General features: G+C 54.4%; 6 protein-coding genes across 6 annotated transcripts; 2 read left to right on the top strand and 4 right to left on the bottom strand.

Annotated features, from left to right (window-relative positions):
* Positions 1-1,964: 1,964 nt before the first annotated feature.
* On the top strand, positions 1,965-2,399 carry LMH87_003367 (uncharacterized protein; the record flags this gene model as incomplete). Its single annotated transcript, XM_056192226.1, has 2 exons — positions 1,965-2,297; positions 2,397-2,399. The coding sequence occupies 2 exons, from the start codon at positions 1,965-1,967 to the stop codon at positions 2,397-2,399; spliced, it is 336 nt and encodes a 111-aa protein (XP_056048156.1).
* Positions 2,400-4,303: 1,904 nt separating this feature from the next.
* Positions 4,304-4,972, bottom strand: LMH87_003366 (uncharacterized protein; the record flags this gene model as incomplete). Its single annotated transcript, XM_056192214.1, has 3 exons — positions 4,304-4,589; positions 4,726-4,856; positions 4,919-4,972. The coding sequence occupies 3 exons, from the start codon at positions 4,970-4,972 to the stop codon at positions 4,304-4,306; spliced, it is 471 nt and encodes a 156-aa protein (XP_056048155.1).
* A 942-nt stretch (positions 4,973-5,914) lies between these two features.
* Positions 5,915-7,198, top strand: LMH87_003365 (uncharacterized protein; the record flags this gene model as incomplete). The annotated part of the gene is made up of 1 exon (XM_056192203.1): positions 5,915-7,198. One exon carries the CDS (start codon positions 5,915-5,917, stop codon positions 7,196-7,198), a length of 1,284 nt encoding a protein of 427 aa, XP_056048154.1.
* A 297-nt stretch (positions 7,199-7,495) lies between these two features.
* Positions 7,496-8,181, bottom strand: LMH87_003364 (uncharacterized protein; the record flags this gene model as incomplete). The annotated part of the gene is made up of 2 exons (XM_056192192.1): positions 7,496-7,978; positions 8,068-8,181. 2 exons carry the CDS (start codon positions 8,179-8,181, stop codon positions 7,496-7,498), a joined length of 597 nt encoding a protein of 198 aa, XP_056048153.1.
* A 680-nt stretch (positions 8,182-8,861) lies between these two features.
* On the bottom strand, positions 8,862-11,924 carry LMH87_003363 (uncharacterized protein; the record flags this gene model as incomplete). The annotated part of the gene is made up of 3 exons (XM_056192181.1): positions 8,862-10,314; positions 10,366-11,545; positions 11,699-11,924. The coding sequence occupies 3 exons, from the start codon at positions 11,922-11,924 to the stop codon at positions 8,862-8,864; spliced, it is 2,859 nt and encodes a 952-aa protein (XP_056048152.1).
* A 1,022-nt stretch (positions 11,925-12,946) lies between these two features.
* LMH87_003362 (uncharacterized protein) lies at positions 12,947-14,483 on the bottom strand (the record flags this gene model as incomplete). The annotated part of the gene is made up of 4 exons (XM_056192170.1): positions 12,947-13,903; positions 13,955-14,263; positions 14,322-14,351; positions 14,409-14,483. The coding sequence occupies 4 exons, from the start codon at positions 14,481-14,483 to the stop codon at positions 12,947-12,949; spliced, it is 1,371 nt and encodes a 456-aa protein (XP_056048151.1).
* Positions 14,484-15,345: the final 862 nt, after the last annotated feature.

Raw genomic sequence — 15,345 nt, 5'->3', positions numbered from 1 at the left:
ACGAAGAGCGTGCCGCGCACAACGGTTCTCGTAATCCGCGTTCCGTAAGAAAAACTGTAAAAGCTCGAGGCGTAAATTGGGGGCGCAACACTCCCACTTACTGCCGAGGCACCTGAACCTTCTGGACCAATGGATACTGCAGCGGATTTCGAGTCTTGTCAGAAAGCTGGCGCTACCCTTGCCTCGATTCCCTGCCCTCCCCGTGTCACTGTAACCGCACTGCCACTCGGATGAGCCAAATGTTGACACAAACGGAAAAAGAACAAACAAATGGCGCCTTTTGATGTGTTAGAGTGCGGGCGCGACTCTATGAGTGTGTTATTAGTGCGTGCAAGACTATGTGCGCGCGTGTGTGGTGGTGCCCGCGGTGCGAGGGATGGGATGGGCTCGGCGCTTTCTCAAAGTTCGGTGCTGTCTCAGGCCACCTTCATATAATATCCACCAGCTCGGGGGCCAAGAGTCTAACCGCCGCCCCGGCTCTCACCGAGAATGCCATTCTGGACATGCCCGTCATCAGCGGATAAAAAAAACACAACAGCCCCCTCACCTCCTCCCTTCTGTCCCCCAAGACGAACCACGACGACCCACTGGGCCGCAGATCTGGCCGCCTGCTTGCCCATCCGCGTTGCATCATTGTGAAGTTGGGCGGCGCTGCCGTGGAAGAGTGAGGATGGCTAGCGAGAGGGGTGGGAGCGCCACTAACTAGCAAGCCCTGGTAACAACATGGCTGCTTCGCTGAGCTGCATTGTGCATACAATACCAGCCTGGGTGGTGTGCATCCGGATCTGTGCAAAGGCGTACCCACGACCCGCTGCCACGTCTTCTATGTTCTCGCAAGGAACACGCCCTGCTTTTGGGGGGATCTTATGGGGGCGGGATGGTGTGTGTTTTGACAAGAATTTATTCTGGGTTCACCTGCAGCGCAACCTTGCATTGATGTACTTGGACGGCATCGCCATGCACGCTCTTATGCTGCCGACATGCAGGCCTATCGTCGGAACTTGTGGAATGGTGAATTTGCATCTCGTCTGGATCTGGGTCCAAATTGGCAACATTGCATTCGACTCTTGGCCGTGACCTCGAAAGTCTTTGTAAAAGACGAGAGGGGCGCCGGCCCCCGTGTGGATGTGTGCCCAATCCGCACCACACTCAGCATTTTAGCACGACCGGCTAAGGACGCTGCTGCAGGGTCTTGGGCCAGAGACCTTCACACCATCTTGGCTAACACTATACACCCGCAGCATTACCCAGGAACGTGTCGTGTAGGTGGCCGCATGTGCGTGTTGTTCTTCAGTGGGGGAGGGGGTGTGTACATCAGGGCAAGATGTTGACAGAGGGCAAGATATGGGGCAGAAAGTACGGATACCCAATGCAAGTATACAAGCCTCTTCTAGTTTTCTTTTCTATTTTTGCAGAATCTATACCCAAGCGATGACGATTGTTGGCCAGTAAAGGAAACGGTGATTGTTGGTCTCGGAAGTCCCACTGCGGGTTGGGCCTTAAGTCGATGCAAGCCAGACGCGGACGAGCGAGGGCCTACAGAGGCGGCCGTTTATTCGATCGAGTATAAGTTGGCTTGGATACCCAAGCTTGTTCGTTTGTCCACCAGTCGTTCGGTATCTTCAAGTTTCGCTGCACTGTAAAACTCTATCGAATTCGACCAAAGCAATTGTTCCGTGTGCCGCACCGAGCCACACTCTGGGCCAGAGCCTGGTGTTTACTGTTTTCCCTGTCAACCAGTGAGTGCATTGCATCTGTTGTTCTCTCCCAAGAGTTGCCTGAAGGCGGACCGAAAAAAAGTGCTCGTCCGACTCAAGGATCGCTGAGTGGGTTCGGGTGGTAAGTTGACTGGCTGACATGCTAGACCAGTCGCCGGCTTTTAGTAGTCACCTGTCCCCCTCCTCTTGTGCCTCTCTTCGCCTCGGTCTTTCTTCGTTGCGCTTTCGGCCGATACCTACCAGACCATGTGCTACTTTGAGATGACGCTCTGGAGCTGCGGCTACTGGCGCTGGGGCCACTTTCGTCAACAATGCAACAAGGAATACCGCATGGGCGAGACGTGCGGCCTCAAGCTAGTGTATGACACGAAACGGGAACCGGATATCTGCAAGCTGTGCCACGACATTGAGAAGAAGCAGCGACGCTACGACAAGATGGCCCGCGACGTCGAGCGCTGGCAGCGCGAGGGCAACCGTAGGGCCACGATTGAGCGGACGTGTGGAGAAATGCGAGAAGTGGCGGACCAAATTTACCGCATGAGAGAGGAGCATTATCAGAGAACCTCCTCACTCGGCCAGGTATGAAGCGCAGAACCCCTGCCGCACAAACGATTTCATGCTTCGTGGCTGCATATTGACACCAGCGATCATGGTGGCTGACAAAATTTCTCACAAAAGTGACGCGACACACGCGAGTTGTGTAAAGCAAAAATTTACAAAATTGTGGCGACCCTCACCAGCCGACCAAATTGATCGACCTAATAAAATATGTGTGGCATGGCGGGACGGAGCGCGCTTTGCCAGTAGGTCAGCTTCGTTGCCGGTTGTCGGCGAAATGAACCAGTCATCTGCCGGGAACCGCGAGACATTTTGTTATTCGGGAGATGGATAAACGACGAGCTTCCTTTGTATTCCATGGTAACTTCATATCAGTAGCATGAGCATCAATCACAGACTGCATAATTCACACCTTGACCAGAAAATAGGGCCGGCCAGCGCAGTGTCCGCTGTGTGTGTGCCGAAGACAAGCGCTGGGAATCGTAATTTAGGAGAGGCAGTGGCTGTACATGCGCACCAGACTGCTAAAAAGCTTGACCTGGGGCATACTGATTGTCGTTAGATTAGTTGCAGGCCCGCATATACGAGTTGAGCCGCCTGAAGAGCAGCAAGTCGTTGCCGAAATGCTGCCGCACTGCGTCAATTAGAAGCCAAAGGCGATTCTTATAGGGCTCGACAGCCCCGAGGGACTCTCTCGGCGTCGGCCTCGAGCTTTGGAATGGGGAAGCGAGCCCCTCCGGCCTGAATTTTGCTCGCTTGTCCTGCCCGAGAGGGTCGCGTAATACCACCACCATGCTAGCAGCTGGGCATACGTATGGGCTGTAGGGCGCCGGTTCTCGCCTATATAACAAAACGCCGGATGCGGAACAAGAGCCCACGGTCGCCGTCCATGGCACTTTTTTCGCTCACGAATAATTGTCGCCGCGTCAACCCGCCAATCGAGCCCAGTGCGTCCGCCGGACACCCCGTGATTAGCCCAGGACGCGCCCTGCTGTCCTGCCCGCCAGTTCGCATGGTTGAGAAGGCCCTTTACCGACTTCCTTGGACGAGCTTCGCCAGGCCGACAGTGGCATGACTGCCCAAGATGGAGGCCGGCCACCATTGCGTTGACTTGGTGGACAAGGGCGCCCCGCTGACGGGATGGCGTGGAAACGGTGGAACGGGGGCCATGTGGGAGACTGACGCGCCAAGCCTTTGTGCTAGATGCGGGAGCGCTTCTCATCTCGGTCGCTGATCCAGGTCTTCGACTCTACATGCGTCCGTCCCGACAATCTGGTAGCAGGTCTGGCGCAATCCCGACACTTTGGTCCTGGGGGTTATGGTGTCCTATGGATTGGTTGATGCGCGGGACGCTCCGTCCGCCCCTTGTCCGAACCATAGAGCGGCCCCTCCCACTTGTGCGACTAATGAGCGGTGCGAGCCGTCGCCGCTTGGTAGAAAACAGGGCTAGTGAATGGAGAAAACTGAGCTATCCTGGTAGTTAGACTAACAGGCTCCGCTGACGTCCTTGCGCACGTGTCGGCAGTTGGGGTTGGCAATGATGTTGCGGTGAAGAAATGCCGAATCAATCGTTTATATACCTTGGTACCTGCGACTGTCTGCAGCCTTGTACATGATATGTGCTTGAAGCTCTGAACGTGTCGCGTTAATGATCGCGCCCGCCGTTTCAACGTAGGAACAAAGCTTGTTAATCTTATTTATTAAACAGCTATAATATGCACCGAGATCTCTTGGTATTTGTTTTCAAAACTGAGACACAATGCGTCGATCAGTGTCCATTCAGAGAGATGAAAGCCTACTACACACGTAGGGTGACATTGCGTCAGATGAATCTATGGCTGCTATGTGCCGCGAGCTTGGCCGGTTTGATGCTTTGTAAAAATATGTTAATTCAAGTGGTATACAATATGAAAAAAAGAAAAGAAAAAGAAAAAGTTCGAGAGTCGTTTCGTCGCGCCAGTTGTGATATGGCGGAAGGCGTGAAGTATTGTACAAGAAATATATAGTCGCAATTGCACAGCAGTCGATTATTGGTCCATCGCCGCTGCAGCATCTGCAAAGGTTCCGACAAGCGCACCGTCGCCGTCTAACGTCTTGAGGCTCATCGGGCGTTCGTTTTGCGAGTCTGGCGCATCGTCCTCGGTGAACCAATCGATTTTGATGCCAGCAGACGGATCGACATCTTCTGATGATAGTTTTGATACAAGGTGTTGGTAGCGCGCGACCCGGGCTCCTTGTCCAGCGTAACCGAATCCGGCTGAGGATCCTGCGTTTGGCTGTTGCGGCGCAATCTCGAAGATATCAACCATGTTGCTGACCATCAAGTTAGCCATTGTGACAAGCAACGGGTTTCCAGAGCTACCGCTAGTCTCTAGCCAGAGTCGCCGCTAGTCTCTATTCAAACTCAAAGACTATCTCGGGCTTTTCGCAGTGATTCGCGTATTCTTACCTCGATGCCTTCGCAACTACTTGCTGCAACGCCTCATTTTCCCGTTGGGCCTCAATGGTGTCGTGACCCTCGGCGAAGCTGCCGTACTGCATGGTAACGTCATTTTCGTATAATAATCTCTCTTCCTCGTGCTATATATCCCATCGTCAGCTCAGTGCGCGCTTATGTTGCCCGTATTCGTGCGGGCGCATACCTCGTCGTATGTGTCCTTGTCCCGTTGCCCGAGGCATGATTGGCAGGCACCCATAGTGACTGGATGGGCGCGGAAGCCGGCGACGAGGTCGCGGCGGATGTTCGAACGACCGGTCGGGGCAGCGAGGTGCTACTTCATGCTAGGTGGCCGTTCGATGGAAAGGGTAGCGCCGTCGATTAATTTTGCGTTTGGAAGGACTCGAATGTTTCACAAGTATTGCTTGCAGTGATGACGGGCAAGCGACGGGCGCAATCGGCAGGGTGAGCGTCGGGGCCGGAAAAACATGATGTCCGGGATGAGCTAAGCTAAGCTTCCGTGTTGGGCGCGCCGGCCTGTTGCTCGCCGTTGGACGCCTCAACATCCCATCGGCAGCTAACTTGGCACCGGACATTCTCTGGATTGCGGCTACGGAGGTGAAACTCTCTGTGAAATATCCCGCTACGATCCTTTTTCCAATTTTTTTCTCCATTGTGCTTTAGCCAATCCCTCGCCCGCGATGCGTACTCCTCGGCCAGCCATCCCTGCCGATGCTTTTCTAGCTGGGGACATCTCCCTCCCACTCACTAGCACCAATACAAGCTGAGACTATCTCGAGGGGCTCCCACTATATTGCCACAAAGACGGCAGATTCTAACAGTAGCTCGCTCCCATTATTTTGTTTGTCTGACACATTCAGGATGTAAAAGGTTCGGCGGCTAAGCTTTACCATGGTTAAGGGGACTGTTGACGGGCGTCTTCAAGACAACTCTCCTTGATATTGCAATTGCATTCTCGGCCGCTGGTTTATTGAAGAAATTTGCCCTCAATCATGGCCCGCTAGGCAGAGCAGGAGCAAGAAGGATGGATATAAGATACCTTCACGTCCACTTACCATCATCAGTTCTATCATCACTCAAGCCACACTTTCTCACTCTTGACCTCATCACAGGCACCTCTCATCACAGCCTTTTGCAAGATAGCCATCTCCCCCCTTTCAGATTCGTCCGCCTTTACACAATGCATTCTACAATCATCCCTTGGGCCCTGCTTGCCGCAGTTCCTCTGGCTTCTGCCCGATTCAGCCTTTCGCCTCTTCGCGCTCGCGCTGACGACTGTTGTCCCTGCCCCAAACCCGGCGAGGGCACGACTGTTACAGTTACGCAACCCGCCGCCACTGCTCCCGTTACCGTCACGATCACTCAGAGTGCCCCTGCCGAGCCCGTCACTGTCACTGTCACCCAGACACCGTCTTCGCAGCAGCAATCTACTGTTACCAAAAGCGTCACTGTCCAGCCTCAGCCTTCCAAGGAACCTGTCACCATTACCATTCGCCCTAAGCCGGACCAACCTCAATCGCAGCCAGCTCAGTCTCAACCAGCTCAGTCTCAATCAGCTCAAGAGTCTAAGGAGCCTGTTACCATTACCATCCGCCCTAAGCCGGACCAGCCTCAATCGCAGCCAGCCCAGTCTCAGCCAGCCCAGTCTCAACCAGGTCAGGGTCCCAAGGAGCCGGTTACCATTACCATTCGCCCCAAGCCAGAGCAATCGCAGTCTCAGCCCTCTCAGTCTCAGCCAGGCCAGGGTCCCAAGGAGCCTGTGACCATCTCGATTCGACCCAACCAGCCCGAGCAGCCCAACAGAGTCGTCGTGACCAAGACCGTCACTGCTCCTCAGCAGCAGCCCCAGGAGCCTGAAACCGTCACCGTCACCCAGGGCGACAGCACTTCGGCCCCCAGCAAGGCCCCCGTGACCATTACCGTCCGTCCTGTTCCTGCCGAGAGCCCGTCTCGTCCCGAGGAGCCCGAGACCGCCTCCAAGACTGCCAGCAGCTCCCCCAAGGCGTCCAAGGAGCCCGTCACCATCAGCATCCGGCCCATCAATGGCACCCAGACGATGCCCGCCGTCACCGTCACGGCCGCGCCCTCGACCGTCTGGAAGAGCCAGACCGAGTACCGCACCATGACGCGCACCGTCGGCGGCAGCGGCAACGACGTCGAGATCATCATCATCAACATCATGACGGGCGAGTCCATCTGCAAGAAAAAGGACAGCGGCGAGCCCTGCCCTCGCAAGTCGCCCGCGCTCAACCCCACCAGCCCCTGCCCGTCCAACACGACCAGCACGGCCACTGCTTTCAACACCGTCCTCGTCACAGTCAGCTCCATCCCGAGCCAGAACGCGACAATGAGCGCCATGGGCACGGCCCCCGCCTCCAGCGGCGCTGCTGCTACTACTCAACCCGGCGGCAACCAGCCCGTGAGCATCATCATCCGCCCTTCTCAGGTCCGCAAGCGCTGGTAAGCGGGGGGTTGACGCCACACGCTCTCTACTTTTTTCTTTTATTCTGTCCCATTTTACCCTTCTACTCCTCCTTGAAACGCAAGGAAGAGCACCATTCTAGCCTGCTCTGCTTGCCAGAGACTAAATTTATAAAGCATGTAATATGTATAGTTGTATACCTGTCATCTACGTCGATAGATACATTTAATAAAAAGTCATTTTTTTTCTCATTCCTGCATCTCAACACTCGCAACCATGATGGGTAACTTGTTTGTTCGAGCTTTTACTTGTTAGTGATCTAGTGCTTTTCCAAAAGGTTTACTCCCAGTTGGCGCGAATCACATCCGCCACCACCCCGTGGTCCTCCTCCTGCTTCAGCCCGCTCACCACCACCACCGCGACGATGCCCTCGACGCCCGCCACGCGGATCGGCACGCCCCCGCCGTGAATCGCGTACTCGCCCGCCGCCTCGGGCCCCAGCCCGTTCTTGGCCGCAAACAGCGCCTCGTCGCCGTTGCCGTGCTTGCGGCCGACCATGTACGAGCTCACGCCGAAGCGCAGCACCGCGGCGCGCTTGCGCCGCACCCACACGTCGTGGTCCGGCAGCGTCCCCGCGCCGGTGACGCTCTGGTAGAGCGTCGGCCCGGCGGCCGTCGAGATGTTGACGAGCGCGGGCCGCGCGGGCGCAAAGCACAGCAGGCGCGCGTGGATCAGGTGGCCCAGCTCCCAGGCGTCGTCGGCGGTGAAGGAGCTCAGGGTGAAGCCCTTGCCGCCGTGGTCGCTGGCGGCGAGCTCGTCGAACTGGGCGGGCGTGTCAGCGACAGGTGAGATGAGACGGGGGGAGGGATGGGTTGGGGTTGTTGATGGTGGGAGGAGAAGGAAAAACGTACAGTGGCCGGGGGGTACGGAATGGCCACCTCCGGCGCCGGGGTCTTGGTTGCGGCGAGGACCTTTTCGAGGCCGTGGCCGGCGGCAAAGTTTCTCTTCCAGACTTTTTGCGACATTGTTTTGCCTTTTTTTTTTTTTTTTTTTTTTGCTGTGTGGTTCTTTATGTATTGTTCAAAGACCAGAATCCCGACTACAAATCAGAGTGTAGATGAAGACTGGCCAGATTTCCAAATTCTGGGGAAACTCGAGACATGCAACGTTCCCACCAACCCGGTTTTTGAGCTATTTTCCAATGGATAGCGACCATCGGAGCGGGCAGCCACCCACCGTCCCGGCGAGCCGCTTTGGTCATCGAATGATGTTACGTGCGTACTCCGGGGCTTGCGGCGCCCCCGTATTGAGTTTGGGCGGCCGACTCGGCTCCACAAAGTTGGGGATGAGGAGACATCAGCGGATCGTATTAATAATGACTGTTAACTACTAGGACGCGCCAAAGATCATGTACTCGGGGAAAGAATTCTTCATCTTCATGCAAATAAGTCGTCTATAACAAGTGTGGGCTATTCATCCTAGTATACAGACAGCAGGCTGTCCTTTCTGCAGCGGGCTTTCCTCAACGCCATCCATATTCTCAAAACATAAAATCTCAAAGAAATCCATCAGGATCAAACAAACACCATATTTCGGCGGGATATCTTTCCTCAAAATCACCTGCTCTCAATCAAGCAAACAACTATCGTTCCTTTTTAGTTGGCGTCCGTACATCAAAAGCTAAAGTCGAAGAGGCACGGGATTTCTAGGCTTCGCCGCTAGCGAGCTCGCTTGTCGTTTGCGAGTCTTCCATCACAACATCTCTGTCTCGTCGCAGAAAGGACATGGACGCGCTGCTCGTGTCGTACATGCTCTCGTCGAGGCCCGGGTTGCTCTCTAGGGCCTGGATGGTCTCCAAGGCGCGGACAAACTTTTCTCGCTCGGCCTTGAGCGTCTCGCGCCGGGCCGCTGTAGCCGTGTCCTCCTCCATCAGCCGCTGGTAGGCGATGCTGGGGTTGGTGCCGTGGATGCCCAGCCGACTCCGCAGCTCAAATTCCAGACGCAAGCGGATTTCGGGAAGCATACCGCCGAGCGTCAGCTGCGCCATCTTGTCCATAAACCGGTTCGCAGCGAGGCGGTAGTAACCTCTAATATATGCAATAACCATAATCTCGCTGACAAAGGCATCTGGACTGAGCTTGGCGCTTTCCTTTTCCTGCTCCTTGCTTTCTTGTATTCTCTGCTCCGGACTCATGTTGGCCCAGGTACCGGTTCGAGGCGCAAGCTCTGGGAAGCGAGCCTGGTACCGCATGTTGTGTCGAAACCACTTCAGCTCTTGTGCTTCCTGTGTTCTGTTCCATATAAAATGATCGTCCTGAAACGTGATTATCCGTTGAGTTTCTTGCTTGAGCAAAATGGCAGCCAAGTCCTCTGTCTGCTTCAACTGTTGCAAAAGGAATTGTCTCAGGTACTCGGCAGTTTCCCTGTAAATCAATCGTTTTCGCAGACGTTCAAGCGATATATTCAGCTTCGTGATGAGCTTCTCATGAAGCTGTTCCATTGTAGCTGACAAAAAAGTCTTCATTGGCTTCTCCCAGACCTTAATGGACTGCATGGCCATATCTTGATAGACATCAGGCGGGATGACGTCGGGAGTACCAGCTTGCATTTTGCCTCGGATTTCGGCTCTAACTTGTGCCAGGGTACGGGGGCCGCTTCCCAGCGAGCTGTACTCTGCAAAGGGTGGCTGGAGCCTAGTCCGTCTAGCCCGAGGCGCTGCTCCTGTTACAGAAGACGGGCTTGCCGTTTCTTCTCGCTTGAGGTTCGAAGCGTGGCCGTTGGTGAGGCCGTTGGTGTTATCAAACCGAGCACGCTTGGACGATGGCGTGATTTGACCGGCAACCTGGCGCCTCTTCGGAGTCGATACCCTCGGTGGTGGTGCATCCGATTCGTCATCAGATATCTCCACTACAGGGTTGTCGCTTTTGTCTTTCAAGATAAATCTCGGTTTAACGTGGAGGAGGCAAGCACCGAAGGCTCTGGGCAGAGCGCCGCCGAGCCTCATCATCTCATCGATACCCTGGCGGCAGCTTTCAGAAAACTGCATCAAACTGCTCTCCACCTCGAGCTCGATATTGTCTGGAAGCTCCGGAAGGGCCGCGAGATCCTTGCTAAGCTGATGGAGGCGACTGGCAACCTTTCTTTTGATAGTAGGGAGACTGAATCCAGGTTAGCATGCGCAGAATAGAACACCTGCAGTCACTACGTACCTGCTGGCGAATGCCTCGGCCAATTTCTCCGACAAGAAAGTTTTGAGCTTTTCCACGCCGCAGCGGTTGCTGAATTGACGAAATTCGCTTGGCCATGTGTCTACACCGTGCTCAATGAACATGGCGCTCTCCCATTTGCCGAGTTCTTCCAGCGTCTTGCCTTGAGGACGCGATGTTACGAAGTATCCAAGTCCGGTTTTATGCGCTTCCCCTTTCATGATGGACAACCACTGTTCGAAATTTCCCGCGGGAGCTAGCAAGTCAGCCTTGGTGAGAACGCCAATGGTTCTATCCGAGGCACCAAGCTTTCTAGTCAAGCCAAAGGTGGATGAATTCTCCGCATCCGAGTTCATGGGCATGGAGCACATGATGATGGCTGACGGATGCAGGATGTAGGCTTTTGATAAGTTGGTGACGACTGACACGAGATAATCGTCCTTTGCATCGGCCGGGTTCTGGAAGATGCCAGGCATGTCGTAGAAGGAAAGATTGGGGAGATGAGGACCCTTGATCTCCAATGCAACAATGTTGGGCGAGAATTTTGCCAAAGTCCGGTCTGCCTCTTGGGCGATGGGCGTGTTGCAAGCGATGGAACCAGATCCCGGAACATACAGGGCAGGGTTCTTGTTGTCGTTGAGAATGGCGATTTGTGCCCAGCGAAGGACTTCCTCAATCTCCGTATTGTCGTGCATAGTCTTGAATTCAACGATATCGACAGTCGGCTGCCTCTTCCACGGATAGAAGGGGTCGGCATCCGTGACGTCCGACTCCTCAATGTTGCGGCCCGAGGGAGGCGCATACGTATACTGTTTGCGCAGCCAGACTCTGCACGACCACTCGGGGTTCATGGAAACGCGAATATGAAGCGGGCATCGAGTGCAAGTTCCCTCGCTGCGTGGAAGGTCTAGCTGAGCAAGACCGGACATGAGACTGGACTTGCCCGCACTCTGGTCTCCAACAAGCACGAGCTCGGGAAGCTGGACATCGTGAGAGACACCAAGCTGCTGGAGCTCACCGAGAGCGTCGTTGAAAGCTTTGAGTCTCTTTGCGATATCTTTAAAGGACTCTTGAAAGAAGCTGCCCTCTTCTTGGGGATTGTTGCTAGGCGGCGTCATTCTGGGAATGGCTCGCACCTCGCGAAACAGAGGTTCGGTATCCTCAGCACGCTCGCTTGGTGTAGCTGTCAAGTTCAAGAAAAAAGTGTTAGAAGCAAGATCCTATGCAGTGAATGTTTGGCTGCTCACGTGCGAGCCGTTTGCCTGGGGTATGAGTGGGAATGGGAAGGGGAAAGGGGAGGAGGGGGTTGTGAAAGCGCAAAGTGACAGAAACTTACGAGCATCGGACCGCCCGTGGCGGTAGGAGAGCGGCGGAGCCATGCCAGGCGTGTCGGTGGCAGACTCGAGTGAATGATCCGTGGCTGGCCCGCGCGAGGTGTTTTGGTTGGTTTCGGACGTCACCTCATTGTCAGATGGGAGTGAGTTGAGCGACTCGCGCTCTCTCTTGATGCCGCGGGCGCGCCCACGGTTGGCGCCGCTGGTGGCGGACGGCACGGCGGCCATTGGAGTCGTAGCCGTTGCTGCTTTAGCAACTTTGTGATTATGAATTGTGCCGATTTAGGCGTAAATCATGGTGCGGTGGCGTATAAGTCGTAGTATTGCAACACAGGCAGCCGCGGATATAGCATATAAGAGAGGATGCGGCTAGGACGTGTGCGTAGATCAAGCGAATACGTTTCGCGGAGGTTCTAAAGCAACTTGGATGTGAATTTTGTAGTTTAGCAGTTGGAAATTGCCGGGTGAGGCTCAACTGATGTATCTGAAGATGTTGAGAGAAGAATTACTCGTCGCAACGGGGAATAGGTGAGGGCCGCGACCGCGCACTCTGTGGCCTCTCCAGGTCCTGATAAAACCTGATAGCTGAGCAGAAAGTAGATCGACCACAGCAGCACCAGACCTCGCTGCAGGAGTTTAAATTTCCTTCCAGTGCAATCATGTCTCAGGAGCCGGACTATCTACAAGCTTCGATTAAGTTTGTAACATTGGCCGTGGGGTTGTTCCGGTCTGAATACTGCTGCTGCTAACAAAACTTATTGTCACTTGGAGTTGACCCTGAGATGCTGCCAGCTCAGGGGGGCTAAAGAGGTGGCTGGGAGGTGGGCCAGACAGGAAGCTGGCGTCTTCCCAGCAGCGGCCAGCCCAAGTGCCACTGCTTCGCGGGAGCGGCCCGGAGTTTGGTGGCGCTACCACCCACCCACAAGCAGGCACCACGAGATTGGGCAGCACAAAGATCTGTGCAATACCTGAGGAGCTGAGAAAAAAAAGTTAGAAAATATTAATCGTTTTGCCCATTTTCTATACTCTATAAAATGCTCTCCTCATGGTATCAATTCGCGACGTGTGCTGCTTTTAAAACCCTTTCCATAAGAAAAAACAAAGAACCCAGACCCCCAATGCCTCCATCACCAACGTGTTCCGTCTATTGACGAACAGCATTATACACTGTCGGCGTAGCACAACCACGCCGCACAGATGAAATTACTTTTCTTCTCAAAAACAAATTTATATAGTCTCATGCGCCATCTCTATAGCTGCTTTGCCAGGTTGGTACGGCTGACCTGGCGCGGTGTCGGTGCCGGGCTGCTCGGACGGCTCGACGACAGGCCCTTGGCCTCGAAGGGGTCCATGTTGAGCCGCCTAGGATCAACAGTCCGCGGCGTCGAACCTGGGGTAAGTGTTCTCTCAATGGCAGGCTTTTCAAAGCTGGCGATGCGTAAAGGAGCAGGGCGGGAACGGCCGCGCTCGGGAGCACTGTACAGCCAGACAGCGGCCAGAACCAAAGACGTGCCGACGAGAAACGTAAACGTAACTGGAAAGTTGAACAGCCAGACACTGACAAAGAAGCTGACCACGATGCTGATGCCCGTGGCAAAGTTCTTGACGATGTTATCGGCATCTCTAATGACGATGCTGGCAATCACACCTCCTGCGGCCTGCAGCACAATTGTGCACCACACAACCCAGTTGTAGCCCTCAAAGAAGCCGTGCTCCATGATTCCAGCTCCATCTTGCCAGACAACGCCGCCGAAAAAGGCAGCGAGAATCGAGTAAACGCCCAGCTGCAGGTTGCGGATCCAAACGCTATTGTGGCAGGGAGACTCCTTGAGAATCTTTTCAAAGTAAACGCCCGCAAAGCCAGACACGGTTGCGGCGATGAGAACCGCCGTAAGGCCGACCGAATAGTTCATGATTGGCTCTGACGGGGATTGGTCGCTGTTGATTCCTTGGTAGCTAGCGGAGCGGCGGCTGAGGTGCGCGGGTGGTTCGCTGTTCTCGGTGTTGGCCTGGAAGCCAAGCTCGTGTTGCGAGCGAGGAAAGAAGTGGTCGGCGACACCGTGGAGGAAGAGCGACTCGAGGGATTCGCCAGCGGAAGGAAGCGAGACGACAGAGACGCCAACTGTAAGAATGATGAGAGAAATCCAGCGCGTGACGCCGAGATAGCGGTTCAAAAGGCAGACGCTGAAGACGGCCGTGGTGAGAATCTGTCGCTGTTAGCACTGCATTTCGAATATGCTCCCCACGAGATGACGTACTTTAAGCTGGTACAGGACCTGGAAATGGACAGGGTCTAGATTGCCGACGGCAACATATTGCAGCATATTTTGCAGTGTATAAAAGACGGCCGGTAAAGCCAGCTTCCAGCCGTCACCAGAGAAGACTCCATTGTAGATTTGCTCAAACAGGACGGTGGCAGGCGTGCTCGGCGCAAGCGTCTTGGAAGCTTCGTATATCGCAACGGTGAGCGAAATGGCGAATTTGATGACTTCGTGTATTAAAACGGCTGTCGAGGTAAAGTATCGATGGTCGTCAGAAGTGGGCATGATTCGAGAGTAATGCATGATCTAGAGGTACCTGTTAGTGGGCGAAGCAGTGGTGTAAAGAGAGGTCATCTCTACATACGAGGATCAGCGCAGAGTTTTGAAACGTCAGCTGTTCGCCAAGTTAGTTTTGCATATCTGTCAAGCGTCATGAAACAGTAATGCGTACCGTGATGAGGGAAACGTGCTTGGGGATCGATCCCGGCTTGGCAGCGGCAGCACCACTTTCAGCTAGGAATACCATGTTGGCGACTCCTTGACAACGCAGCAGAACTGATGTAGTCGGGAGTTATCAGGTCGGAAAAGTCCCAATATTTGTTGCGGGAGGTTAATGACGTGATGGCTCCAGCAGTGAAGGTGTGCGAGTCGCCGTGTCGGTGCGACTCTTGCGTAGCAGCTGTCGGCCGTAGTGCGGCTTGTTTGTCCAAGCTGGCAATTCGATCGCTCGAGGGAAAAATTGGTTGGAAGTATGTGTCGAATAGTCGTAGCGGTATTGGAAGTATAAAGTGAGCGGCCAATAGAAGAAGAAAAAGAGAAGCTCTTCAAGTGCGGTTGCAGTCGGCCGGCTAATAAAAGCAGGGGAAAAAATATGGCCAAAAAAAAAAAGGAGTGGAATCGCGATCCAAGCGTCGAGAGCTAATTCGGGCAAGGCTCAAATGGAAATAAGACACGCAAAAAAAGATGAAGAAACGGATAAGAAGACGGAATTAGGGGAATGAAACCTTTATGTTGCTGGATCGGCCGGTCAGCAGCAAGGTCTGGAGCATATGCAGAGAGCAAGAGGAAAAGTGAAGCTCTCCTGAAGGCGGAGCTGTCGCAAGGGACAAGAAGGCCCGGCCAGCGGGGGCGAAGTGGGAAAGGAGGGCTGAGGGGGGGTTGATCAGTGAGGGAGGCCCAATCAATCGCCAATGCAGGTGTCGCGTGCCGCAGGTTCGGTACCTACAGTAGTGGCTTGATCGTGACACTAAAAACAAACAATTGTACACGATGTTGCGGCTCATTCGTAGAGATGAAAATGGGAATTGAAACGACAACGTCCAAGGGCACGTCAAAGCTTTTAACTGTCTGGCTCGTCATCCATCTCGCTCATCGGAGTCCAGGCTCTC

The sequence above is a fragment of the Akanthomyces muscarius genome, chromosome 2 (assembly GCF_028009165.1).
Source record: "Akanthomyces muscarius strain Ve6 chromosome 2, whole genome shotgun sequence".
Lineage (NCBI taxonomy): Eukaryota > Fungi > Ascomycota > Sordariomycetes > Hypocreales > Cordycipitaceae > Akanthomyces > Akanthomyces muscarius.
The sequence above is the reverse complement of the archived record's forward strand: the minus strand, read 5'-3'. Positions and strand labels throughout refer to the sequence as shown.